Source organism: Pinus tabuliformis, chromosome 9, assembly GCF_031772625.1.
Source record: "Pinus tabuliformis cultivar Carrire ecotype Pingquan chromosome 9, CPIR1, whole genome shotgun sequence".
NCBI classification, from domain to species: Eukaryota; Viridiplantae; Streptophyta; class Pinopsida; order Pinales; family Pinaceae; genus Pinus; species Pinus tabuliformis.
The window spans coordinates 733,711,761-733,738,598 of NC_142307.1; the positions used below are offsets into that span (position 1 = coordinate 733,711,761).

At 39.9% G+C, this 26,838-nt stretch overlaps 1 protein-coding gene across 1 annotated transcript in view; it reads left to right on the forward strand.

Moving 5' to 3' along the window:
- LOC149150787 (protein phosphatase EYA-like) overlaps positions 1-26,838 on the forward strand; it is a 235,340-nt gene that overhangs the window by 157,555 nt on the left and 50,947 nt on the right. Inside the window, exon 4 of the mRNA XM_089442951.1 lies at positions 2,882-2,975. Coding sequence (XP_089299077.1) covers positions 2,882-2,975 — 94 coding nt within the window. The remainder of the gene's footprint in view (positions 1-2,881; positions 2,976-26,838) is intronic.

Genomic DNA, 26,838 nt, shown 5'->3' on the forward strand with positions numbered 1-26,838 from the left:
TATCTTATGATAGACAAAACACTTGATATTAGTCAAGTCCTTTTTCTTCTTTGGTTATGAGGCTGACCCCTCACTCCTACTGTTTGAACCTTTTCTTTTGTTCTTCATTGCTTAATTGGCAATAGCAAGATTCTTGTCATCACTCTTAAGGAATGGAAGACACATATTGCTCAATTTCGGTCTAGTTATATTTTTAACTTCTTGAGGTAGTAAATTGCAGTGTTGAAAATATCGACATCGGTAAAATATCGGCGAGGGTCCAGAAAACGTCTTATCGGCAATATCAACGAAAATATCGGCAAGCATAAAAAATGCATAATATATTCATTTTTTTCTTCAGATTTTTAAACATATAAAGCAATAACAACATGAACTAAACACATTGGCACATAAATATGAAGAAAGCGCTGATATATATGATGTCAAATAGAAATGATACATCAAACTTCAAAGGCGATACCAAATCCTGTTGATCCCTGATAATTGTCCAATCAAGGACTCAAACAAAATAACATCACATATCCCGCTGATCCTTGATAGTTGTCCAATCAAGGACTCAAAAAAATAACATCACATATATAAAAGTATTTCATCATCATGAGTTATAAACTTATATGTAGCAAAACAAATAAAACTAGGAGCTTTCTTTCTGTCTTGTTCAACAATTGCTTCAAGAGCTTTTTGTATAACCTTTGCACTAGAAACCATACAAGGCATTACATCTGCATCATGTGCAGGGAGTCTAGCAAGATGGTATTTCAATCGCGTAACCCCTCCTAACATCTTGGTCCCACACAATTTGCATGATATATATGCCTGATTTGCCCCACCAACATGCTCCCCATACTCCCAAAATGGGTCCAAGGCTTTTGGCATATTTGACATTTGCAGTGAACTAATTCAAACCTAGGACACAAAAAAAACAAAAAATTGGCATTAAACCCCCCAACACAAAAAATAATAAGTAATAACCACCTCATTTAAAAAAAATTATTACATTATTTGCATTTTGCAATGTGAATGAAAAATGGCAATAAGAGGGTGCATAAGAAAGTTGAAAAAAATTAAAGCTTGCTGTCCAAATATGGAGAAAACCCTTGCATTGGCTCATGGGCATGAAAATCATAGCAAATGGAAAAAAAAAACAAAGAAACAAAATGTTGGTAGGCAAAGAGGCAAGCAAGCATAACCCTAAATCTATGAAAAAATCATTAACATAGGGTTTTTTAAGAACATACTTGTTAATGGAAGAAATGAAGTTTGTCTCACTGTTCTTCAATCTTTGATTTGCAAAAAAATCTTAGTTGGTGGTGATAATCACTGTTTGATCCTCAATCCCTCCTTGACAACCACCACAAAACTCTTCCTCTTCCTTCTCCAACATTCAGAAATAGAAATGAAGAAAAAAAACGATTTTCCCTTTTTCTAGCCGCAGTTTAACTTGGCCGACGATATTTTCTATCGTCTCATGATATTTTGCCGAGATATCGGCGATATCTCGGAAATATCACGATGTTTTCGGGAGCCAAAATATCATGATATTTTCTTGGCGATATTTCGGCTTGCTGAAAATATTGCGATATTTCGATTATTGGCGATATCTCGTCGATATTATCATCACTAGTAAATTGTTCTAGCTTAATTATCTGTTCTATTTCTTGAGGTTAGGAGTTTTCCTTCTATGGTAGAGTTTGAGATCTAACAGGGCTTATCCCCTTAGGGGGTGTGATCCAGGTCGCCTAGATGTATTGCTTGTAGATATTCTAATCCCTTGGTTCAGGTCGGGCATTGATGGTAGGAAGTGATATAGATTGTCTAAAGAGAACTTAAAAGTGGGAAGGTGGCTGGGAGAGATTGCTACTCATTGAAGTGATCTACAAGCCTCCCAAAACCTGCAATGTATATGTACAAGGGGGTCTGCATGTACATATCTTTATTGGTTTTAGTAGATAAATATTCATCTCTAAATGCATATAATTATTCTATATAATAAAGAATGTTCACAGACTTTTTTTAAGGTGGTTCACGGACACTGGGTGGCCACTACATCCACGGGAAAATCCAAGTAGATCAACTTGAAGGGATCTACCTACCGGCCTAACAAGCAGGGCCTGACTCCAAGGGCGTCAAGGAGATTTGACCCCGTGACCTCCCAACTGGCAAGGTACTTAGCAATGGGAACTCGACCAATTGAGCTAATCCTTGGGGCTAAAGAATGTTCATAGATATAATGAGTATGGGGCTCATTTACTTCACTATGGTTTGGCCATCAAGCTAATATTCCATGAATATGTGGATCATCGATCATTTTTGTCTGCTTAGGCACATAGATTTACTTATCTAGCCTTACATAAGCCTTAGCAAAAAAAGTTGTTTCATCTTGTATTTATGGTATCTAAGATGGATAGCTTCATTTCTACATGCATATAAACTGTTCATTATAAAACAAGGCTTCCAATAACTATAATGAACAATGTAATCAATCATTGGTTTTTTTGGGCCACAGTGGGATTGTCTTCATGGTTCATGAGGTGAAATGAGTGACTTTTGTCCTTCCTGCTCACTCATTATCTATATTTGCCTTCTCAAAACCTAATATAATGATGATGCCTCTAATTGTCTTTATTGTGCTGATGATGTATGTTTTATTTCTGAATGCATCTAAAATATTTTTACTGATGCAAGGCTTTTCCGTCACCATTTTGATATGGGTTTCAGTTGGTAATGTCATGCTGGCAGTATGGATGAACATGAGTTGTTTTTGCCATTGTTTTGCACGTAGTATATAGATATGTAACATGTTTAATAATGTGTCTGAATTCTGTTTGAAATTATAATGCATCCGAGTTCTGTTTGAAACTAATGTTTTCCTGAACAATAGGGGCTGCATAAATTACTTGATGACGAGCAAATTAAGGTCTGGAAAGATCTATATGATGTCACTGATGCCTACACTGATGGGTGGCTTTCTGCAGGTATGTTTTAGATGAAGGTCATATGTAACAATCTCACAAAATCTTATATCTCCTTCGAACAGTTCATCTATTGAATTCTTTTGCTTAATGTTCTCGTAATTCTGCTGAAACACTTCAAGAAATGATAATTTTTAGCTTGATTGGTTCTTTAGATGTGTGGCATGTACTAATACTTTAATTTCTTCTGTACACCAGGTTTACATTTGTCTATCATCTTTTTCCTCCACATTTTAATTCCCTTAGAAGTAATGGAAAGGATGATTGCAGTGCTCTCCCTCTTTTAATATTTTTACAGTTTATTTTGTTTCTTGAAATGTAAAAATAAAGGACGATAACTTTGGCTCATTATGTTCTTATCTTATGTGCATGCTATCATCAATTGTGAATAGTCTTTGTCGATGAACTTGAAACTGTTCCAACATTGAAGGCATTGTCAAAACTGCTTCTGGGATTATGGCAATGACTTTGTTTACTTTTCTCATTTCAGTACAACTACCTCTACATGTCCTTGTATTCCTAATGGTAAAACATTTGAAACTATGAAATTGACAAGCAATGAAAGAAGTTTTTGTTCTCCTTATTATATCACATTTTAAAATTAAAGATTTCATGCTTGTGATTATTAACATGTTTATAGTGTATGAGTGATGAGACTTACTTTAGTAAGTATGTGTTAAGGAGTATTATATTTGTACCTTCCTGTGTTGTACTTTATCCTTGTTTATTTTGGATTTCTTAATCTAAACTGATCACTCAACCACTATTTTATTTTAATGGAGATACTGTCAACTTTGATCACTCTTCTCACAATTTTGTGCTCTATATGTAAAATATAAATCAGTGTACAACATGTGTACAATTCCAACATCCTTTTCTCATACTTGCTCTCTTGTTTTTCTTGTGTGTGAGTATCGTCCTTCTATTGCTGGTGTTGTGCACATATCAATTATTATAAGAGCCTTATTAGGGATTTTCAAGAGCTTCATTGTTTTAGTTTCCTTTGAAATTTGCTTTCTAATAGGAATCGTAAGACAAATTTCCATGGGACTACTATTGTAAGACAAGATTACTCTCACAAAAGGGTGTTTGGTGGGCAAAGAGCTCCTAAAATTCTGTCTGAGTGGTAAATCACACTTTTTCCCAATTTCAACCACATTTCTTTGAATTTCATTGATTTTACTTGTAACTAGCAAATCACTATTTTGGGTGTAAAACCCTATCTATTATGGATCTCCCAAGTTCCATGGCTTCAAGTAAAAACTCTAGTGAATTTAGAGACCCCTAGGATATGACCCTTCCCAAGTCTTGGATGAGCAAATCTAGGAGCAACAGTGCACATTTCTGGAAACCATTGTTATTCAATTGTTGAGATGTTTTGGCCAATCTTTACTTGTGTCCATGTGTGAACCCACTTTGTGGGTAGTTGAGGCCCTTAATGAGTCGACCTGTTGTAAAAATTTCATCTATCACAACAATTGGAAATTATTTTTCTAATTGTTAATTTGTTTGACAATTTATTTGTTCTTTGCTACGACAAATACCAAATAATTCACACTGTGATTTTCACAAATAAATTGTGGAAGAAAAAAACGTTGGAAACTGAGAAAATCTAGCACACACACACATAAATTTTAGACAACTATTTTTGGACAAATGTCCTAGGAAAAACCCAATGTGGGAAAACTGGTGCAACAATGAGGGTTTTTATTATTATGCAGCAGTGAAATTCTAAGTACAATCTGGACGCCAAAAACTGGGAATCCACAACAAGAAAATTTGGCAAAGATATTCCCTACGCAACTTAGACACTCGCATTGCTTGCACTCGTGTTGCCTTCACTTGCGCGTTCCTGCACGGGCTTGTTCCTGCACTCGCTTGTTCCTGCACTCGCTTGTTCCTGCACTCGCTTGTTCTTGCACTCGCTTGTTCTTGCACTCACGTGTTCTTGCACTCGCGTATTCTTGGACTTGCGCATCCCTGCACTCGCACGTTCCTGCACTCACGTTCCTGCACTAGCATGTTCCTGTACTGGGAATAAATCAACCTCTTGCTGTTGACTCTCCGGATCTGGAAATCTACCTTCGGATCACTGTCCCTGCCCCTCACTGACACTGCATCCCTCTTTGGCTCGAACTCTACTGCTGCTAGCTCGATTTGCACAAGGAACTGCTGCTCTTGTGTCTCTTCTCCATCACCGCATCGATCCCTTCTTATATCTTCCTTTTGGGACTCCAACAAACAATATTAAATCTTAATCAATGACTCAGATCATTTCTAGATCGATCCATGTGAGTTTCTAGAGAATTCTCACCTTTACTTAATTAATTTTGATTAATTAACCAATTTTCCTAAGTTTAGACTTAAAAAATAGGTTAATAATCTAATTAAGCCATCTCTAGGTGGAATTTCCAGAAACGATTTTTGGGTTATGGAGATCTAATGTTTTCTAGCCTCTCCACCAAGTTTTGTGACTAGAAAACATCTGATGCTACAAAAACTAACACTTGTGAGTAGTAGTGGGTAGTTATGACATTATAAAACTTTATTATACATTATTACAAGTTAGGGTATCGTTGGCCTAGCTTTCTCTTTTGGGATAACACCTTAACCCTAGTACGAGTGGTATAAATAAACCACATCCTTTATTTGTAGATTGTGTACCCTAGTACGAGTGGTATAAATAAACCACATCCTTTATTTGTAGATTGTGTACATCATCACATTAAAGTGTGTTTAACCATTCTTTACCTAAGGGCACTATTACACATCTATGTGGGTAATCGCTAAGAGAAAATTAGTCTCCTATTGTTTCATCTTTCTAGCCAAGAGTCCTATGATGCCTCTCATCAATGCTCCAATCATTGTTTTATTTCATTTATCCTGTTCATTTGATGAAGGTGGGTCATCTATTATAAGGCACATTAACTAGTTTTGTGTTGAAGTGGTTTCATTTAATGTTTAAGGGCGTTTTAGTATGGATCGCGGGGTGAATTGGATGATAGACTACTTTTGGTTGTACTCTTGTTCCCATATGCTTTACCTTGGTGGTTATCTCTTACCCCTAGTCTAGTGTGACGTTCCTTGAGGCCTTTCTTTCACTATATAGGATGCGAACAAATAGGAGGCTCTTATCAATGTTGTGTGTCCATGGCAATCCGTAATTAACACTTTCCATCTCTCTTGTGTATCCACATCTTATCTTTGGGTTGATTGCTACCTATCATTAGCATTGGTTCCCTATTTTCCTCTTCCTTGAGTAGGGGCTTGGAAGCTTTGCCTTAAGAGGTTGATGTAGCAAAAAGAAAGGAAAGAGCCTGCGCCATAATGTTACAATGAGAAAGATTGCCAAGGATATATAAAAGTGCATGGATAAAAGACCTAGGTCACAAGGTTTGTCAAACTTCAACCTTGAGATTCAAAATTTGATGAACCTAAATATTTTTTGAGGTTCGATGAACCTCATAGCCATTGACCAAGTCGATAGCTCATAACTCATAACTTCATATCACAACTCAAGTTTGTAATCTATGTCCTTGCAGCTTCCAAGTGCATGACAACATTTTTTATGTTTATTGATATTGATTTCTTACTTTTTTATGCTATATTTCATTTTAAAGTTAACACACACACACATATAGATAAACCTAATGGTGAACCTCATTTGAACTTCATCTGAAATTCATCAAAAAAATTGATCTCGAATTAAACCTAATCATTATTGAACTTGAAGTCGAACCCAAACCATGTGACTTGGGAAAAGAGTAGCCTGAGCTCACATTAGCCCTTACCTAGTTTCTAGCTAATGCATGAGCTATGTAAATGAAATGAACTTTGATATCCCAACCTTGATGAACAATTAGACGCTTCATCTTTAAGGGTCAATGATGAATCAATGAAAGCTTGTAACCTAAGCTATATCTACAAAAAGAAACGAAAGGCAATGAAGAAAAAGGCACACAAGAGGTGTGGTAAAAATAGGCTGAGGAAAGGGGTAACTTAGGTCCTATGATTGCTCCCTCTTCACATCATAACACTCAAGGCATGACATTCCCACTTAGCAACATTTCTAAGAGAAATATCAATTTTTGGCCAGTTTTGAATTGATTCACATTAGCTCTTAGGATGTGTGGGTTTAGAGGTCCCACATGTATTTTTGATTAAATGCGAGCCCAAACATTAGAAGATGGAGGAGAAAATCGAGCCACTTGTGGTACGTGGGGGCCACTCATAGAAAATTACAGCCCACATGGGCAACACACTCTCATTGGAGCAAAATTGGTGGGGGAAAGTCGAGCTGGGCCCACATGGGCATCTTGGAGGCTCTTTGATAGATAGAGCAAGAGACACTCATTTTGGTCATTCATTCATCTATTCAAACACTTGTCTTTACCATAGCACGCTTGAGCGGAAGCCAAGTCTGCAAGTGCTGTTTGGTACATGAGTGTCTCCGAGCGGAGATCTCAACCATTGCTTCGGTAGACTTTGAGTGCTAGCCCAAGGAGGGAGTTCCATCATTTTCCGATTGTTCCAGCAGTGGGAGTGCGAGTTTGTGTGGAGGAGACACTAATAACAGCTTAGGGACTGCGCAATGCTTGGAGGAGACACACTTGGGAGTTGAGGAGTGAAGGGTGGGAGTTGAGGAGTGAAGGGTGTTTGGGCCTAAAACTTCAGGTGGAGTCCGGGGAAGTGTTGTGGGGGATTTTCTAGCATTTTGGTAGAGCAACAAACACACCATTGGCTACAGGTTACATCTTTTGCTTGTGGAGGAGGGTTAAGAATTTGGGGTCAATTTTGGAGCGTCAAAACTAGGACTAACCCTTTCTGGGTTTTTGACAAGGACCTCAGAAATAATCTGGCAGAATTTTTTGGGTAGACTTGAGGGGTCAAACAGGGGTCCCAATCCAGGCAGCAGCTAGAGGAGCTAGGGGAAATTTGGGCTGAAATTCCAAGGTCAACATTTGGCCAATTCCTTCGTGGGTTTTTGTGGGTTATTGGTGGAGAGGTCAAGGTTAAGTTCCCGGAATTTTATGAGCATTGGAGGATGCCCTAGCAGTAGATCTTCACACCCAACAACATATTTTTAGGCAGTTCAGTGTAGAGCCAGGAGATAGAGCAACAACATATTTGAGGGGGACTTCTTATTATTCATTTGGGCTTAGCTAGCTTGCCTTGAGCAAGCCCAGGTGCACTCTTTCCAGCACCTCATTGTACCCTCTTCATATTATAATAAAATGGCTCAGCAGTGCAGTTTTGGCTTTAAAATGGTGTTTTGATGGTTGATTATTTTTTTCTGTGTTTTTGGCTACGTTTGCTTGTTTATCATTGTATATTTCCATTAGGAATATTATAGTGGTATCAAAGCCATAATCTTGGCTCAACCTATGGGAAACCCTTCGTTCTATGACAAGACTAAAATAGAAGCTAAGAAATGATGGGATCCAAAGAAAGGTTAGAATCAAACAACATGGCAATAACCTTGAATGAGGTGATTAGGATGCAACAAATGATGGTTGATGTGGGGGAGAGGTTGATTCATTCCGCAATTGGGAATCCGGACATGATTGCAACTGATGTGGAGTTATTGGGAGCAATCTGGAGGGCATACCAATCATTGGGTCATGGCGTTCAGGCGTCCCTCTCTTTTTGGGAGTTCTGTGAACTAAGAGGCATGAACAAACCAATGGAGATGCAGTGGAATTTTGTTGGGATGATGAGGAGGATTAAGGAAGAAGACGAGAGAGTAGTTCAAGGCGCTGTGGTTGGCAAGGAGACAATTGAGCATACACCCGTTGATGAGATGCCATCCATTGTTGAGGTATCCATTGATGAGTTACCCCAGGTTGTGACTGAGTTCTCAAGTGATAGTAGTGCACGACAGGTTGATGAGGTGCTAGGGGACATCTCCATTGTTGATGAGAAGCCAATAGGTACAGAGATATCTAGATCTATGACAGAGTTGCCGGACAACATTCACCTACAGGCTACAACTGACGGGTGAGCTTGTCTTGCATGTTGGGTTGTCTATGGCAAAGTAGTTGGAGGCTCATGTGGAGCCCATGATGGAGGAGGATGTGCAACCATCCTTTGGGTTAGCCATTGATGAGGGGTAAGATAGAGACCACACGTTGGGATCTCAGCATAGTTCGATTGTGAGGCACATTGACAGGATCTACATCGTTATCAGCCCATCCCCATGCATTGGATTGAGAGAGGTGGAGTTGTCTAGACATACCAGAGGGGATGACCAGGTTAGCAGCATTGTTGGTTCACCTTTTCCGATTGGAGAGAGAGAGACAAAGCTACCTAGTCAGATCTCATGTGTTGACCTGGGTAGCGGGATGAGACGATCAGAGTTGCATAGGGTGCAACATCTGCATGTTGGGGGTGTTCTATGTGCAAGAGTTCGTGCATTCGGTCCCTCTCTTGGGGTTGGATGGCAAAGATTTTGAGTTGGTACCCTATGGAGTGGGCTATGGAGATGGTGGTGGACCCGGTTGTAGCTCAACAGGAGCTTCCAGGCACTGGAGATACTAAAAGCCCAGACTGGCGTTGGGATGCGGATGGGACTACCTATCGTTTCCCAGGTCTGCCGGTTGGCTACAACCTGGATGGCACAGTTGACCTAATAGTTGAGCGTGCACATGCGCTAGGGGAGCCTTGGTCAGCGCCAGTGGCCAACCAATTTATGGACAAATTCCTTTGGTTGTCTTGGTATGATGTCTGTACACGTGATCACGGGGTTATCAACAATGAGCATACTTTGGCAAGAGTTTGTTAGAGGAGGTGGCATTGGCAAGCCACCAAACAGTGCCTTGTATGTAGTTGGGGACTCTTCACTTTTTTGTAGGGCACAAAGGACGCATAGGAGCAATGCAGTGGTAGCATCACTGCCGACACATAGGGAGATTCACTTCATGGATCCCTTAGGGGGGAATTTTTGGAGTGAAGATCCATTCATCGATGGGTATAGTGATGCGATGGTGGAGGTGATGATACCGATCAAGTGTGGGCTGACACGTAGAGACGCAGGTCTAGGCCATCATATTTAGGGATGTGTGGGAGCATCTAGTATTGAGCAGTGGACTACAGGCGGACATGGAGATGCGTGGTGGTGTACCATAGTGTGTTGGATCGCGTTGTGGAGTAGGAGTGCCTTACATCACATTAAGTACACACGGGGAGTGACTGGTGCCTTGACGCAGATAGGATGCGGGTGGTACAAGATGGTATAGCCTTAGCCGGGGGCATACAGTGGTATCAGATCCGAGGCGGAGAGAGTGTCGTCTCTAGGATCACTCTTGAGCATTCCGACAAACTTTTGATCATACCCTTTGGGACATACCTGCCCATCATCCTCCAGTGTTGCTTACAGTCACAAAGTGTTTGGTTGTTGCTCCTTCACACTCTCGATTTAGGTAGCGGGACATGGGAGGCTCACCCTAGACAGTTGGATGAGGCGCCGTGTGTCATGAGCCGAGAGGAGACTCTCCAGTTGAGACACTTGGTAGGTGCACAAGTTGTTGGATACAGGCTTAGGGATGGCATGGTTGATGGCCGAGGTAGCAAATGTTCCACCCTTGGGCTCACACTTGAGGGACGTTGGATGGTAGACTTCGTCTACAGAAGGGTACCCAGACTCCAAGAAGTGTCTAGGTGTATCATTAGGAGTTGGGATAATGGATTTGACTGCGTGGTCTGGCAGGGACAAGGCAGGTTCGCATGCGTGAGACATACTCCTGATAATTGGGGTCCACTCAGGGGTTACATACAGGGGTCAGAGATGAGGGCCAGATGGGTGGTAGGTTCGCATGCGTGAGACATACTCTTGATAATTGGGGTCCACTCAGGGGATACATACATGGGTCAGAGATGAGGGCCAGATGGGTTCTAGCAGGTAACAATGTTATGCAACGATATCCTGTGAGGAGTTGGAGTTATGAACTCCTCGTATGTTTGGGGGATCCAGGGATCTGGTTGGTGGGTGGATCACTTCGCTTTGTGATGAGCAGGGTCATGGTAGAGGGTGATCCAGTTCACCTTTGGTTGAACACATGGGGGATCACTGAGACCTCCACTACATAGTGACGCAAACTTGTCCTGTTATGGCTCAGGGTTGAGATTGGCAGTAGAGGGATAGATATTGGTATCATGGAGATGCCTGGGAAGGATGAGCTTGGCTCTCATAGATTTTTCGCCACTAGGCCTTAGGAGGGGAGGATTCAATCCGTGCACGGTGGGGAGTATGTAGTAGTTAGAGTAACGTAGCGTCAGCATGGTGGCACCACTGTGGGACTTGCAGGGAACTGAAGCGTCACAACTCTTCACAACTCAATAACCTTTAGGGATGTGCTGGCTACTACAAGGGGAGATCATGTATATCTTCCATTAGGCTTTAGTGAGTCATTGATGGAGCAAGGGATTTCTAGTACTTGCATTGGGAAGGATAGTGAGTGGAGCGAGGGGAGCTTCACGTTGGACAGGATGGCCTAGGATCTTGGTATTGAAGGCTTCTTTCATGACAGGACAATGCAGAGGTCAAGGACGATTCAGTGGCACATTTGGAACCCTGGCACATTTTGCAGTGACAGTGGGGAGTAACAGCTAGAGAGGATGCTTGTTCAAACATTGCTTGAGGACAAGCAATTTTTGGCGGGAAGGACTGTGATATTCCCAGTTAGCACATTTCTAAGGGAAATATCAATTTTTGGCCAGTTTTGAATTAATTCACGTTAGCACTTAGGAAGTGTGGGTTTAGAGGTCCCACATGTATTTTTGATCAAATGTGAGCCCAAACATTAGAGGATGGAGGAGAAAATTGAGCCACATATGTGGGGGCCACTCATAGAAAATTGCGGCCCACATGGGCAACACACTCTCATTAGAGCGAAGTTGGTGGGGGAAAGTCGAGCTGGGCCCGCATGGGCATCTTGGAGGTTCTTTGATAAATAGAGCAAGAGGCACTCATTTTGGTCATTCATTCATCTATTCAGAAACTTGTCTTTGACATTGCATGCTTGAGCGAAAGCTAAGTTTGCAAGTGCTGTTTAGCACACGAGTGTCTTTGAGCGGAGATCTCAACCCTTGCTTCAGTGGACTTCGAGTGTCAGCCCAAGGAGGGAGTTCCATCATTTTCCAATTGTTCCAGCAACGAGAGTGCGAGTTTGTGTGGAGGAGACACTAACAACAGCGCAGGGATTGCACAGTGCTTGAAGGAGACAGACTTGAGAGTTAAGGAGTGAAGGGAGTTTGGGCCTAAAACTTGAGGTGGAGTCCGGTGAAGTGTTGTGGGGGATTTTCCAACATTTTGGTGGAGCAACAAACACAACATTTGTTATAGGTTACATCTTTTGCTTGTGGAGGAGGGCCAAGCATTTGGGGTCAATTTTGGAGCGTCAAAACTAGGACTAAACTTTTTTGGGTTTTTCTGGGTTTTTGACAAGGACCTCAGAAATATTTTGGCAAATTTTTCTAGGCAGATTTGAAGGGTCAAACAAGGGTCCCAATCCAGGCAGCAACTAGAGGAGCTAAAGGATATTTGGGCTGAAATTCAGAGGTTGACATTTGGCCAATTCTTTCCTGGTTTTTTGTGGGTTAATGGGGGAGAGGTCATGGTTAATTTCCCGGAATTTTCTGAGCACTGAAGGAGGCCCTAACAACAAATCTTTACACCCAACAATGTATTTTGTGGGCAGTTCAATGCAAAGGCAGGAGATAGAGTAGCAAAATATTTGAGGGGGACTTCTTATTATGCATTTGGACTTAGTTAGCTTGCCTAGAGCAAGCCCAGGTGCACTCTTTCCAACACCTCATTGTACCCCTCTTCATATTATAATAAATTGACTCAGCAGCACAGTTTTGGCTTTAAAATGGTTTTTTGATGCTTGAGTATTTTTTTTGTGTGTTTTTGGCTATGTTTTCTTGTTTATCATTGTATATTTCCATGAGGAATATTACACAAGGATGTTGGAAGTTCGTAGTTGGTACAAGATTGTGGCATCCTCCTTGAAGTAAACCCATGTCATGTCATTAATCACTTGCACCAATTGATTGATGGGTCATTGTTAATTTTAGATAACAATGGTATGTTCTATGCTTTAGCACAATTTACTTCAATGTTCCATATCAACCAAATGACAATTTCCAGTTATTTCTAGTAGCAATCACATTAACTTAATCACATTGACAGTAAATGCAGATAGAACATAAAAACATGTGCAAAAGACAAGCTAAGGCAAGAGGACACAAGATTTTGTGGATGCCATGGAAAAACCCCAATGTGGGGAAAACCCTTTGATCAAATCTTCTTATTATTATTCAATAGTTCGACAGAGAGAGAGAGTACATAGATCAAATTTACCTGCCCAATACACAATCAAAACAACCCTGACAAAATTAGTAGTCAAATGCAGCCCTAACCAGAAAGTCAACGTTGGTCGAATCAGCTACAAAACTTCCTCCAAGCAGCTCAGTCAACAACAGTCGAATTCGGCCTTCAAGAAGGGTCAAAGTCAACCCAAAATAATCCAAATTTGGTCAAACTTCAATCAATGTTGTGATCAAACAGTTCTGTGGTCAACGCAAGTCAAACTACCCCAAATACCTCGGTTTTTGTGCCAAAGAATGTGGCCTCAAGAAATTGGAAATCTGCCCCAAAAAATGCAGTCAAAGATGGTCAAACAACCCTTGGTCAATGCTGGTATGTTCTCTGAAATTTCGCCCTATACTTGTCTCTGGAATTTTCGTCCTTCTATGCCACTCGTGGGAGAGAGAGAGAGGTTGCCCAAGCTGTACGAACCAATCAAGAGAAGAGAGAGAAGTTTGATGTGTGTGAGTGATGTTCAAATGAGGAGAGAGGTCACTCCTATTTATACAATTCGTTGAGGGTGAGGAGACACATCCATTTGGCTTCTTGAGCCTACATTTGACTGAGGCCGAGCTAGACAATTTGTGCATGAGAGAGAATAAATTCAACATTCCACTTCTGCTTGTCAGAATGAGATGATCTTTATATCAAAATTGAATCTCTCGAAAAGAGGAATCCAATGCAATAATCATCTCCATCATATGAGCTGTCTCCAGGTGGAATTTGGCCCTAGTTGCCAATTTTAACAGCCATCCTAGGAACTGTTCCTCTACTTAGGGTTAGGAGGACCTAATAGCGTCTTATGTTAGCCCTCCCATATCTAAGCATGGTGACTTATTTAGAAATCATAAGCTAGGAAGATATTGGAAGATGATGCATGTGTGAAGTACTTTGATAGCTTTTTCATTGAATATGGCCCACTCTGATACTCTTATGGTTTGTGCACCTGTGATGTTGATCTAAAATGATTAATGTTTATCCTTGGTACAACTACCATCCCTTGAGGGATTGTATGATGCTTCTACAACATTTTGGAGAGGACGTCTAGCCCCACTTCGTGACTCCACTAGGCACTAGAACCAAGATGTTAACCACTGTTTGAGGAGCTTTGACCTTGGGATGCATTCAACACTATTGGTGACACCTAGTTAAAAGATCAAAATATGAAAGATCCACCCTCAAGCTTGAGAATTAAACCCTTAAGATAAATGACTCTAATACCACTTGTAGTAAACTTTGATAGATAAAAGATCAGAATATTAAAGATCAACCCTTAAGAATTAAACTGCGTCATTGTCATTGGGAAAACCCTAAATCAGTGGATTTTAAATCAGCTATAACTCCACTTCTTGGACTTTGTTGGTTGGTTTTTTATTTTTCAAGGAATTGGGTGTTTTTTTGAGAGGAACTCTAATGTACAACTGGTTTCATTAGATTTTAGAAAGCAAGCTTCAGAAATTGATTTGAACACTGTCATTCTTCTTTTTTTATTTTCAAAAAACTGCAAAAGAAAACAAAAGTCTTCCACTTTGTGCCAAAGAAAGAGCTCTGATACTATGTGTAGTAAACTTTGATAGATAAGAGATCAAAATATGAAAGATAAACTCTTAAGCTTGAGAATTAAACCATTTTCTTCAAAAATAACAAAACATTTACACCATAAAGAACACAAGAATATAGTACCGCCATAAATTACTCCTTACGGAAGGAATCTCTCCACAAGCCATAATTGATACAAAAATCAACATCTTGTATATCTCAATACAATGAATTGTGATGTGCATTTATACTTTTCCATGAGTATTCATAGGGATTTGTGCTAACTGCTCATTATTATGTTATTGACTCTTAGCTATGCAGTGGGCCTATTTGTTATCCATTAACTGCCAAGTGGATCTATTCCATGATTATGGCCACATTACATTCTTTATCCCCTTGATTACCTCCTTAGGTACCTTGTATTATACTCCCTAGGTACATTACAAGCTCCCTTTTGAAAGAAAATATGGTGTTATTACAAAATACTTATAGATTATTATGTACACTAATTTACATCATAAACAAGGTAGCAAAATTTGGTGCATTACACTTCCTAACATGACGTGAACAAATTAATGCAAATATAACAACAACAACAACAACCACCACCTAAGGTAGATACCAAGTCTACCATAGGGGAAGATGTATAACTAAATTAGGGAGAAATCAATATTATTGGATAGGTCATATTTGGACTAGGATGGACCCCACTATGATCATGTCCACAATGCCTTTAAATTGAAATTCTTGTCTTATGGCATAGTTCTCTATGGTTTATGATAATGAAAATATGCTTGCAATAATCATAATTACTATATATGTATTAATAGATCCAACTAAAGAGCGAAATGTACCATTATCATGTTCACAATCTTAAATAAATACATAGAAGATAAACCAGAGTTATAACATATCATTTATATAGCTAGGCTTTAACCATGAGAACTCATACCTAGTCCAGTGGGACGTCCCCTAATGGCCCATGGCTTTAGGGAGGGGCACTCTTGGGAAACCATGATTGAGATAACGTAGCTCCATCTATCACTATTCCATACTTACCACTTTCCATCTTACATTATGAGCCCCTATATTACCTCCCTTCTTCGAGTCAACTGACCATTGGTTCTCTGGGATTGGGCAACCACACATCCTTATACCTGGGTAGGGCCTACAAATGCACACTGGGAGGTTGTTGTAACTAAAAGAAAAATAAAGAGCATATAATGGCCATAATAAAAACAAAAGAAAAATCAAAATGCAAAATATGGTCGGGACATACAAATTAGCAGGTGGGAAAAAGCCAAGCATGAGCTCTACCTCTATCATATGGCCATCCCCTGTTTCTTGGGCCAATGTTGCCCTATTTCATAGAAGACAAGGAACTCTTGCATGTCCCAACCCTTGATGGGTGATGAACTGCCCCATCTTGAAGGGGGTAATAGCTGCTATACATCATACAAAGCAAACTCTCATTCCTTGAGCTACGAGCAGTAATACAAGGAAAAATCAAGAAAAAATTAAAGATAATATAGAGGGGTGGAAAAACAAAGGCTGAGGTAACTCATGGAGCCACAAATGCTCCCTCCTCACGTCTATTCTCACAAGTTGAGGTATTCCATCATAGTCAGTCCCTTTGACCATGGCACTTGGCCATAGAGTTCTTTCCCCTCCGTTCCATCATTATTCACATGGCATTTATCGATTGAAGGGTGGACCAATATAATGTCCCCAATTTTCTGCATTAGAGACAATTTTGGAAAGAGGAGATATTTCTGGCATTGGGAGTTAGGAGGAAAAAAGAAAATAACAACCTTGGTGGAACGTGGGGCCACAAGGAGAGAGAATTCGACTCAAAGGAGGCAACTCAAACTAGTGAGAGGAGGAGAGAGAAGAGGTGTGAATTTGGAGAGGGGCCACCAAGGAAAAAGGGATGTGAATTAGGGGAGAGAGGGAGAGAGTGGGGACCACAAGAGAGAGAAGAGGCCAACAAATTATAAATAGAGCTTGAGGGCCTCACTTTTGGCATCTTTGGTCATTTCACAATTCAACATTAGTTCTCTTGAGCTGCTTAGCCAAGACAACTCATGCTACTTAGCACAAGGGATTTCTAGGTGGAAATTCCAACTCTACCTTCGATGAACTTTAAGTGTCACACTAGGTGAGCCATTGGGAGATTGTTTTGGGCATTTGACGAGTTGTATTGCATGCTATCCCTTAGTAGGTGCGTGCTTCTCGAAGGGCGCAAAAGACAAATTTGCGGGGCTAAGTTGAGCAAGCAAAGAGGGGTTTCTTGGCTCGAAATTTTGTAGGAAATTTTTCCACAAGAAAAGTAGGCTTCCTTTGACAATTTACAGGGATGAAGGTTGAGTTCTCCGGAGGGCCAAGTTGCCTCGTTCTAGATTTTCGTAGGGCTTTATTGGGCAATTACTGTGCAATCATTTTAGTAGGGAGTGTTGGGAGTTTGGTTAAGGAGAAATAAGGGGGGTTGGAGGAGTAATTTGTAGGTGTGAAAGGGGATTTTCTAGCGGTTGATTTGGGGCATTCTACAACAGATTTCTTCCTGTAGTACATTTTGCTAGCTAGTTAGAGCCACACACATTTCTTGGGGTCACCAGGTGATGTTGGAATCAACCCAAAGGATTTTTGGGTTTTTGTGGGTTTATTGAGAGGAGTCTCCATCTAATTTCACAGAATTTTCCTACTAGTATTCAGGGCATAATCCTACATTCTTATAGCAGGGTGTATTGTTGGTTAGTTGGAAAGTTTGCTTCACTTTGTGGGTTTAGTTTTGGCTTGGAGTTGGGCCAAACCTTTTCTGGGTATTTCTGGGTTTTAGGAGAGAAGCCGGTGGCTGCAATTTCAGATCAATCTGGGCAATATTGAGGGCAGAATCTCAGTTCCATTTCAGTAGCAGTTGACAAAATTTCTGGATAGTGCGCAAATTTTGAGGGGAGCTTTTACAACACTTGGGTCTTTAGTGTTGCGCCTGGATTTTGCATTGCTTTCATAAGCAGTCCGAGGTTCCATTGTTCTCACACTTGTACTCCAATTTTCCCCATATTAATAAAATGGCTCAAATTTCCTGCTTCTATTTACTGGTGTTCTAAATTGGGTTCTCTGATTCCATATTTTCCTTGCTGTTCCTAGTGCACGTATAGGTATTATTGTTAATTCTTCCATAAGGAACATTACAATTGAGGACATGTCACTTCCCTTTGGGGGTAGAGAACACCTAATAGGGTCGTCTATTAATCACTCCTACCTAGGGAGGTAATACCATTACGTGACCAAGGCCCCAATTTTGGAAGAGGAGCCACATATGAAGTGTTATTATGACCATTTCTTTCAAGATTGGTTCACTTAGATGCAATAATGATTAATGTACTTGATGATGAAAGTTGCAACACTAGATATTGTGTGCAATTAGCAGGTGGTTCCATCTATAGGTCTGGGCAACTTAACTGGGGTCCACGTCCTCAAGAGGGACATATTGACACCCACAAGTGATACATTGAGAGCCATGGGACTACAACTAGTTATAGAGCATCATTCATAGCCATGGGTATCTTCAACATCCATAGAGCTTCTGCATTTGCCTTATTATTCATGGGATGATGCACTTGGACCAGTTTGCCCCTAGTCGATTTATTAGTATATACATGGTGTGGCAGTTGGTCTAGGGTGTAGATGAGGTTTGTCTCATTCCTTGAGACATGGGAGGGCTAGCACCATCTTCAATGCCCTCAATGTTAGAGCAGAGACAAAGATTTTATCACTTGGAGACCCATGAGACTAGGTTTTGTGCCCCAAACCCACATTTGGGTCCACAAGATGATTTGCACTAAGATATAGGGGCCAGCCCCTAGAACTTGATTTTAGAGGCATTCTATACTAAAAGGCCTCAACATCAAGTCTCTAGAAGCCCACACAAGCATGACGTCAACATTTCAGCTAATAGTTATGGAGATTAACTTAAATTTTCAAAAGCTACTAGGTCGACTTGTGACCTAGGCCATTACTTGCACATTATTTTATTATTAGAGGGGCTTGTAGGCTAAAATAGGACATGATAAAGCACATATATGTTAGAGAGATCTCATTTTATCTCTCATCATCATCACACTTGGAATTTATGCCTGCTAGAGAAACTCACACTTCTCTCTTGTGGATGAGCTGGAATCTTTGGTTGCATTTTGATATTTGGAGTTAATCTTGGATATTCTTTGGAGCCACTGTTTCGCATAATCAAAGGAATTCTTGCATGTTGTCTTGTAAGAGCCCTAATTTGTTTAATATTTATTTTTTTGTGTCTAATGTATGAAATTATTGATTTTGGTCATGAAAAATTGTGCCCTAATTTGTTGAAAATTAATTAATGTTGTTGTCTAGATGAATATTGCATGCATTACTCATGTGTAACATGTATTGAATGGTCCTAGTGGTGAACTCATTGAAGCTCTCCCTTAAAAATCCCTTTTTCCATTTAGTGGGTAAATGCTTGAACTTTGCTTGCTAGGGCATCAAATTTTGGCCTCCTTAGGAACAAGTTTGACTATCCTAGATCATCCTTGACTCCATTCTCCCTAGGGACATGGCATTGGTCAAGTTGTTTGGTGATCATCTCGTACTTTAATCCATTTTTCTTCCCTCTAAATTTTGGTCCTTTCAAGGGTAGGGTAGAGAACTAGGGCTTAGTGCGAAATTCTAGGGAAGAGGTATTTTGGTGGTTGGAGAGCCTAAACATCAAGTAGATTGGGTTTGCCACAAAACCTATAAATCTGGTGGGCATCCAGTTCAATTTCACCCATAAATTCTCTTGCCCTAGGTGTTTGCCCTAAGAGGGAAACCCTAGTTTTTCTTCCCTCAACTTAAGTACCTTCTTTGAAGGTTTCACGAGCTTTGGTAAGCTAATATACATTGTAAAATATCGTTTCTCCTTGCCTTGACCTTGAGTTACTCCAACACTGGTGAAATCAATGAAACCATAGGTCTTGTGCCTTCATTTCTATGTCTCATCATAAAAAGTGAGTTGTTTCGTGGTGAAGCCTTGGACCAAAATATTTCTTGAAGACATCCTAGTGAGATCATTTCATACTCTAACCCTAGAATACCTATTATAAGTCATCTCTTTCCTACCGGGACTCCTCCCATCGGTGAAAGTCCGTAAAGAGTAGGATGTTTTGGCTGTGGTGATAGTGGGCCACTAACTCATTGTTTCTTATAGGTCTAGTTTATACCTTGTAGGGTTTCCCTCTTCAAGGCTTGCTAGATTTTGCGGTAACATGGACATTAAGTAAGGGAATGCTACCATTAACTTCCACTTCCATAGTGAATTTGATGAACTCAGATTGACTACTAAGATGTTGCTTGAAGATTTTTCACTTGTCAAGGCCGTGGGGAAAGATTATAAAGGTGTCATCAATATGCCTTGTCTAAAGTTTAGGGCAGAAAGGAGAAGCTAGGGCTTGAGTCTCAAAATAATCCATGAAAAGGTTTTCCACAATCGAAGAGAGAGGGGAGCCCATGGCAACTCCACAATTTTGCTCTTAGATTTCATCTTGAAAGCTAAAGAATGTGGATTTTAAGCAAATATTGACTAACTTGGCAGTATTAGGGTCAGTAATGTTACTGATAATATGAATAACTTCATTAATAGAGATCTTAGTGAAGAGAAAAACAACATCGAAATTGACCAAAATATCATTTGGTTCAATATTAAAACATTCAATTTCATTGATGAAAGAAGAGGAGTCTTTGACTAAAGAGTCAGAATTACCAACAAGGGTTTAAGCTTCAAGGCTAAATATTTGGCGAGAAGATAAATGGGCCCACCAATAGTATTAACAATGGGTATAAGGGGAGCACCATCTTTATGGATCTTTGGGAGGCCATATATTCTAGCGGTGAGAGGGTTGCTTTCAATAAGTTTCTTACTAATAGTGCAACATACACTAAGATTGGATAGAATTTGAGATATCTCTTGAAATTTTCTTGAAGGGATTTTTGTTAAGTTTTTTATAGTTGCCACTATTGTTAAGGTGGTCTAACATTTGGGCGTTGTAATCTTTTTTATCCATGATGACAACAACACCACCTTTGTCAGCTTTTAGAACAACAATGTGTTGATTGAAATTAAGGGCATTAAGGGACAAGAATTCTTGCTTAGTGATGTTGCTTTTCGAGGCTTTTGATTTCCTGAGAACAATAGCACAGTCTTGTCTAATTTCTTCCTTGAGGTTTTTAGGAATGTCCTTAATGCCATACTCAATATTACACATAATGTCCTCTATCATGATTTTGTGAGGGGCAATAGAAAAATTTAACCCTTTTTCAAGAAGACATTGTTGTCATCATGGATAAAAAATATTACATCGCCAAAATATTAGACCACCTTAACAACAGTGGCAACTATAAAAAAAAACAAAAATCCCCTAAAGAATATTTCAAGAGATGTCTCAGATTCTATCTGATTTGATAATGTATTCTACACTATTAGTAAGAAACTTATTACAAGCAACCCTCTCACCCTCTCAACCCTCTGTCCCCTTAGATCCATTGTTAATACTATTGGTGGGCCCACTTATCTTCTCACCAAATACTTAGCCTTGAAGCTTGAACCCCCTTGTTGGTAATTCTGACTCTTTCATCAAAGACTCCTCTTCTCTCATCAACGAAATTAAAAGTTTTAAACTTGAACCAAATGATATTTTGGTCAGTTTCGATGTTGTTTCTCTCTTCACTAAGATCCCTATTAATGAAGCTATTGATATTATTAGTAACATTACTGGCCCTAATACTGCCAAGCTAGTCAACATTTGCTTAAAATCCATATTTTTTAGCTTTCAAGATGAAATCTATGAGCAAACTTGTGGAGTTGCCATGGGCTCCTCTCTTTCCCCGATTGTGGCAAACCTTTTCATGGATGATTTTGAGACTAAATCCCTAGCTTCTTCCCCTTTCTGCCCTAAACTTTGGAAAAGGTATGTCGATGACACCTTTATCATTTGGACCCATGGTCTTGACAAGTAAGAATTTCCAAGTAGCATCTTAATAGTCAATCCGAGTTCATCAAACTCGCTATGGAAGTAGAAGTTAATGGAAACATTCCTTTCCTTGATGTCCTCGTTACCAAGAATAAGGATGGCTCCATTTCCCATTAGGTCTTCCGTAAAAAGACTCACATTGAATAGTATCTCCATGCCAGTTCCCATAATTAACTTGCCCAAAAGTTTGGTGTTTTAAACACCCTAGCCACCAGAGCCTTAAGAATTTCTGATAAAAATCACCTTGACATAGAGAAAGATCATCTTTTGAACGTGTTTAAAAACAGTGGTTGCAAAAAATACCAAGGCCTTAGAGCCTTCCAAAAAGCTTCTAAGGGACCCAAAGCTAAGTTGGACTCTAACAATCCTATTTCCAAAGTTCAACTTCCCTTCATTCAAGGAACAACTGACAAACTTGCTCACATTTTAAGAAAGAATAACATCTTTGCTACCTTCATCCTCTCAACACTATTTGATCTCCCTCAAGTTTGTCAAAGACCCCATTGACCCCTCTAATACGAAAGGTGTTTATATGATCCCTTTCTCTTGTGGGAAACCTTATATAGGTGAAACAAGTCATTCCAAAAAGCTTACGATTCAAGAGCACTTTGCTGACATCAAACATAATCATTCTTCCTCCTCAACCCTTGCTGAACATTATGAGAAAACTAAACACCACATCTGTATTGAGGATGCTAGTGTTCTTGCTAAGATTTTTTACTATCATCATAGAAAGTTTAGGGAAGCCATTGAAATTGAGAAGCTTGCCAACAATCTGAACAAGGACGATGGTTAAAAATTAGCAAAAATTGGATTCTTGCTCTTGCCTCTAAGTTTGTTACTTCTTGGTTCCTTTCTTTCCTCCCTCGTGGTGTTCTCTCCCCTTCCTTGTTCCCTTTTGTCATCATCTTCTCCTATCCTTTTTTCCTTTCTTTTCTTTAGATTTTCTTGATTATTTATTTTTGTTCTCTCTTGTTAGCATCGATAATATTAATATTATCCTTTAGTAGTTAGTATGATTATTTGTTTATCTTTTTCATTTTGTTACATTGTAGTGGGGACGATTTTATAATGTTTAAAATATTATTCTTATAAATCTTACCATTATCTATACGACCTTTATTAATAATATGTATTAAGATTATCCACAGTGTTATATGACTTCTATAGTAATTATTAAATGCCATTATTATTAATTTTTTACTAGTTTTTTGCTTAATTATAATACTAAAAATAAGTACTTTTAACATTAATATGGTGCATTAATAAGTACTTTTACCATCCCCACATGCCGTCAGATGCTATTGAATGGAAAAACACGTTCCCGATGCTATAAGGCTTTCACTCAACCCACTAGCCAAGTAACCCTTGGCAATATGGTTAGGTAACACCTAACTGGGGGAACATTTCGGGCCATGATGCTCTCTAGGCCAACCTTGCTTGCCACATTACATGGCTCCCGATCAATACCCTTGACCAAAGGAGAATCTCTGCCCCTTGATGCTACAACATAAACACTCCCTATGACAAAGGGTGTCATGTCCCCAATGAATAAATTTTGCTAAGAAGAATTCTCAATTTTGCAATTCTGGTGATTAATAAATATTTTGGCATATGATCTTAGGAAAAGTGGGTTATGGAGGCATTAATTAATTTTTCGAGAGAAAAGAAGGCTAAAATTAGGAAAAAAGATAAATTAAAGTGGTAATGGGTTATGGGGGTCACTCAAGAGGGGAATTCGAACCCCCTTAGGAAAAATCGAACCACAAGGAAAGAGATGAGAAGGAAGGTCGAACTAGTAGAGCCCACAAGGAAGAAGGGAGAAACAATTGTAAAAGGGAGAGAAGAGCCTCATTTTTGCATCTTTTGGCATTTTATTTAGAGCCAAAGAGTTTGCTTGAGCTGTTTAGCCAAGTCAATCAGTGTTGTTTAGCATAAGGAATTTCCAAGGGGGAATTCCATCTCTTCTTCGATGAACTATGAGTGTCACCCTAGAAGAGGATTTGAGAGCTGAATTCTGGGCATTTGGAGGGCCAATTCACAGAAATCCTTTAGCTGGTGCAAGTTCTAGGAGGACGCAAAAGAAAATTCGTGGAACTTAGTAGGGAAAATAATTTGTGGAATTTGGGCTGGAGAATTTGCAGAAATTTTCCCTAGTGGAGGATGAGTTTCCCTTGGAGATTTTTCGGGCTGAGAGTACTGCTAATTGGAGGGCCAAATTGATCTCCTCCTGGGCTTGCGCAAGGGTTTTTTGAGCACCATACAACACAGAGGTTTGGAGTGGAGGTTTTGAGATGGAGTTGGGCTGGAATTTGCATTTATGACCATAGGAATTTTGTAGAAGAATTTCCAGCAACTTAAGGGAGGAAATTGGAGCTATTTTGCAGCAGAGATTTTTGGTTGGGCACAGAACCAATTAGCCGTGAATTTCACACTATTTTGGGCATTCTGGGCCAGTTGGAATCACCTCAAAATATTTCTGGGTTTTATTGGATGGGGTGTGAGGAGTCTATCTTTATATTTTCATAATTTTTGGAGCAATTTTGAGGGTTGAAATCACAGTTTGCATCCAGCAACAACAACAACAATAGAAATTTTTGGGCAGTGCATTTGGACATATTGGGCTCTTTCTGTTGGAGATTTCACTTAGTTTCTCGCCTGGGTATTGCACGGTTGCAGTAGCAAGCCCAGGTTCTATCATTCCACTCGATTGTGCTCAGTTCCAGCCTTGAAATTTAATAAAATGGCTCAGATTTATGGCTCCTATTCTATTGTTCATTGATTTATACTTGCATGTGTGAATTTCCTTATTGTAGTTTAGTGCATGTATTTGATATTCACTATATTTCCTAATTTAGAACATTACAGTGGTATCAGAGCATGTTCTTGGCTAGTGTGGGAGAAAACTAATAGGTGATGCCACCCAGATACCAAGGTGTAGTCTTCCAAAGAGGTAGAGGCAGGGGTAGAGGAAGAGGACGTGGTAGAGGAGAAAAACATGATCATTTCTCTGATACAAAACTTGACAACGCCAAAGAATGCATGGGGGGCCAGTAAGGAAATGAGCAACTAAAACAAGGAGGTCAAAACCAGGTTATGGATGAGCTATTGAGGGTAAACCAACAGATGTTGAGGCAGGGCCAGTTGATGATGGATATGATGCAACAGATGATGGGCCTGCAAGTGCAGAACCAACCAGGTCATGGCCACAATGGAGATGGGGGTTCAAGAGTAGGAGGTGGAAGCCACCACGCACATGAGTGCACATTTTAGTAGTGGCATGCTCCCGTGCGTGGCCAGACTGGCTGTCCTACTATGAGACAGTTTATGGATGAGCCGAAGAGAGATAGGGAACCAAATCCTATTGCGATTTGGTGCACTCGGTGGAGATGAGGATTGAGGAGTATGAGGGAGCTAGGCCCCAGGATTTAATGTGTCATGTCTTTTGGAGAGTTTATACACCTCAAGGAGAGACACAAGATCGAGGTTGGAACATCTTATAGAGGAGGGAAGTCAAACTAGGAGGTGCAAAAGGTAGCAGGGAAGGTCACACTTCCATACTTTGATGGGTCAGCCAAGAGTTCAAGTAGAGCGTGGGTCTAGAAGTTGGACACTTATCTCCATATGAACCCCATGCGGGAGATTGATGCTATCCGCATTGCCACCCTACATTTAGAGGGATTTGCATAGGAGTGGTGGTACCATGGCTTGATCAGTCTTGGGCACTGTTGACCACTACCGGTCAACTACCCATGCAGTACACCCCCTTTTCTTGGCAGAAAGGGGTAGCATCTGATTGTCATGGCCGTGCCATCCTGCAGTCATCAGCAGCTTGATCAATCTAATTGTAAACCCAGTCTGCATGTATGAATTGTAAATAATCTTAGCAGATATGAGTCGTGTATGTACATTGCCTAGGTGGACCTAACTTTCTAATGGTAATCTACGTCCTGGAAGGTTTTTCGTCTCACAGATCCATGATTGGCAGAGTTTTCCTTCAGCCTGACCCCAAAGCCAGGATGCATTTTGTCATTAGAACTTTAGGAGAATCCTAGTGTGTTAATCTGCTAGATTATAGTTGTGTCGCAGAAATTGGGTGATTTGTGAGGGTCTGTATTAAGTGGGTTTGTCCCCTTGAGATGTAAATTGTAAAAGTCATGATGTAATGTGTCTTGAGGGTTAGAAAATGTTTTAATCCCCTCATGAGTCCTAAGTTCTAGGTCCTAGGTGGTGTTTCCAAAGGCTTAGTTCGATGATCCATTTAAAAATAAAAAATAAAAAATTAAAAAATTAAAAAATGAAATAAATAAAAAATAATAAAAAATTATAAAATAAAGCAAAAACCCTAAATAATAAAATAATAATATTTTGAGTGATGCATGCAAAATATCATTTTTTAATAAATCGACGGGTGAGATTAAGAGATGTCTTGATCCTCATCAACGGTCGAGATCATTTCGACATGGATCACTCGAACTAGCCGTTGGGATCTTTTCCTTTAAATAGGGTGCTAGGGGTCATTTTCAGATGGATTCGATCTGTGAGTCTGGTGCTGAAGAAGCTCTCTTGTAATCTGTTTTCTGGTTAATAAAATAAGACTTTGGGGTTCAAATCTTGCTGGTGTTACTCTCTGGAAGTGCTGTGAGATGTTTAATTTTCTGCATATTCTATTTTTCAGCCATTAATAACAGCTTATTTTTAGAGTATTGTGAGCACAGGTATCTTGTTCACTTGCTAGGGTTTGAGTGGTGTTAGGGTTTCTGAAGTAATGGCAGGTATCTCTATTACTTTTTGAAATCTAGCAGCATTTTTGCCTCTTTACTGATGGTTGTTTTGAGCTGTGCAGAAAACCCTTACCGAAGAAGATTGGTGGGCGTTTGAGGAAGTTCTAGGCTGAACCAACCAACTCCCACAGGCT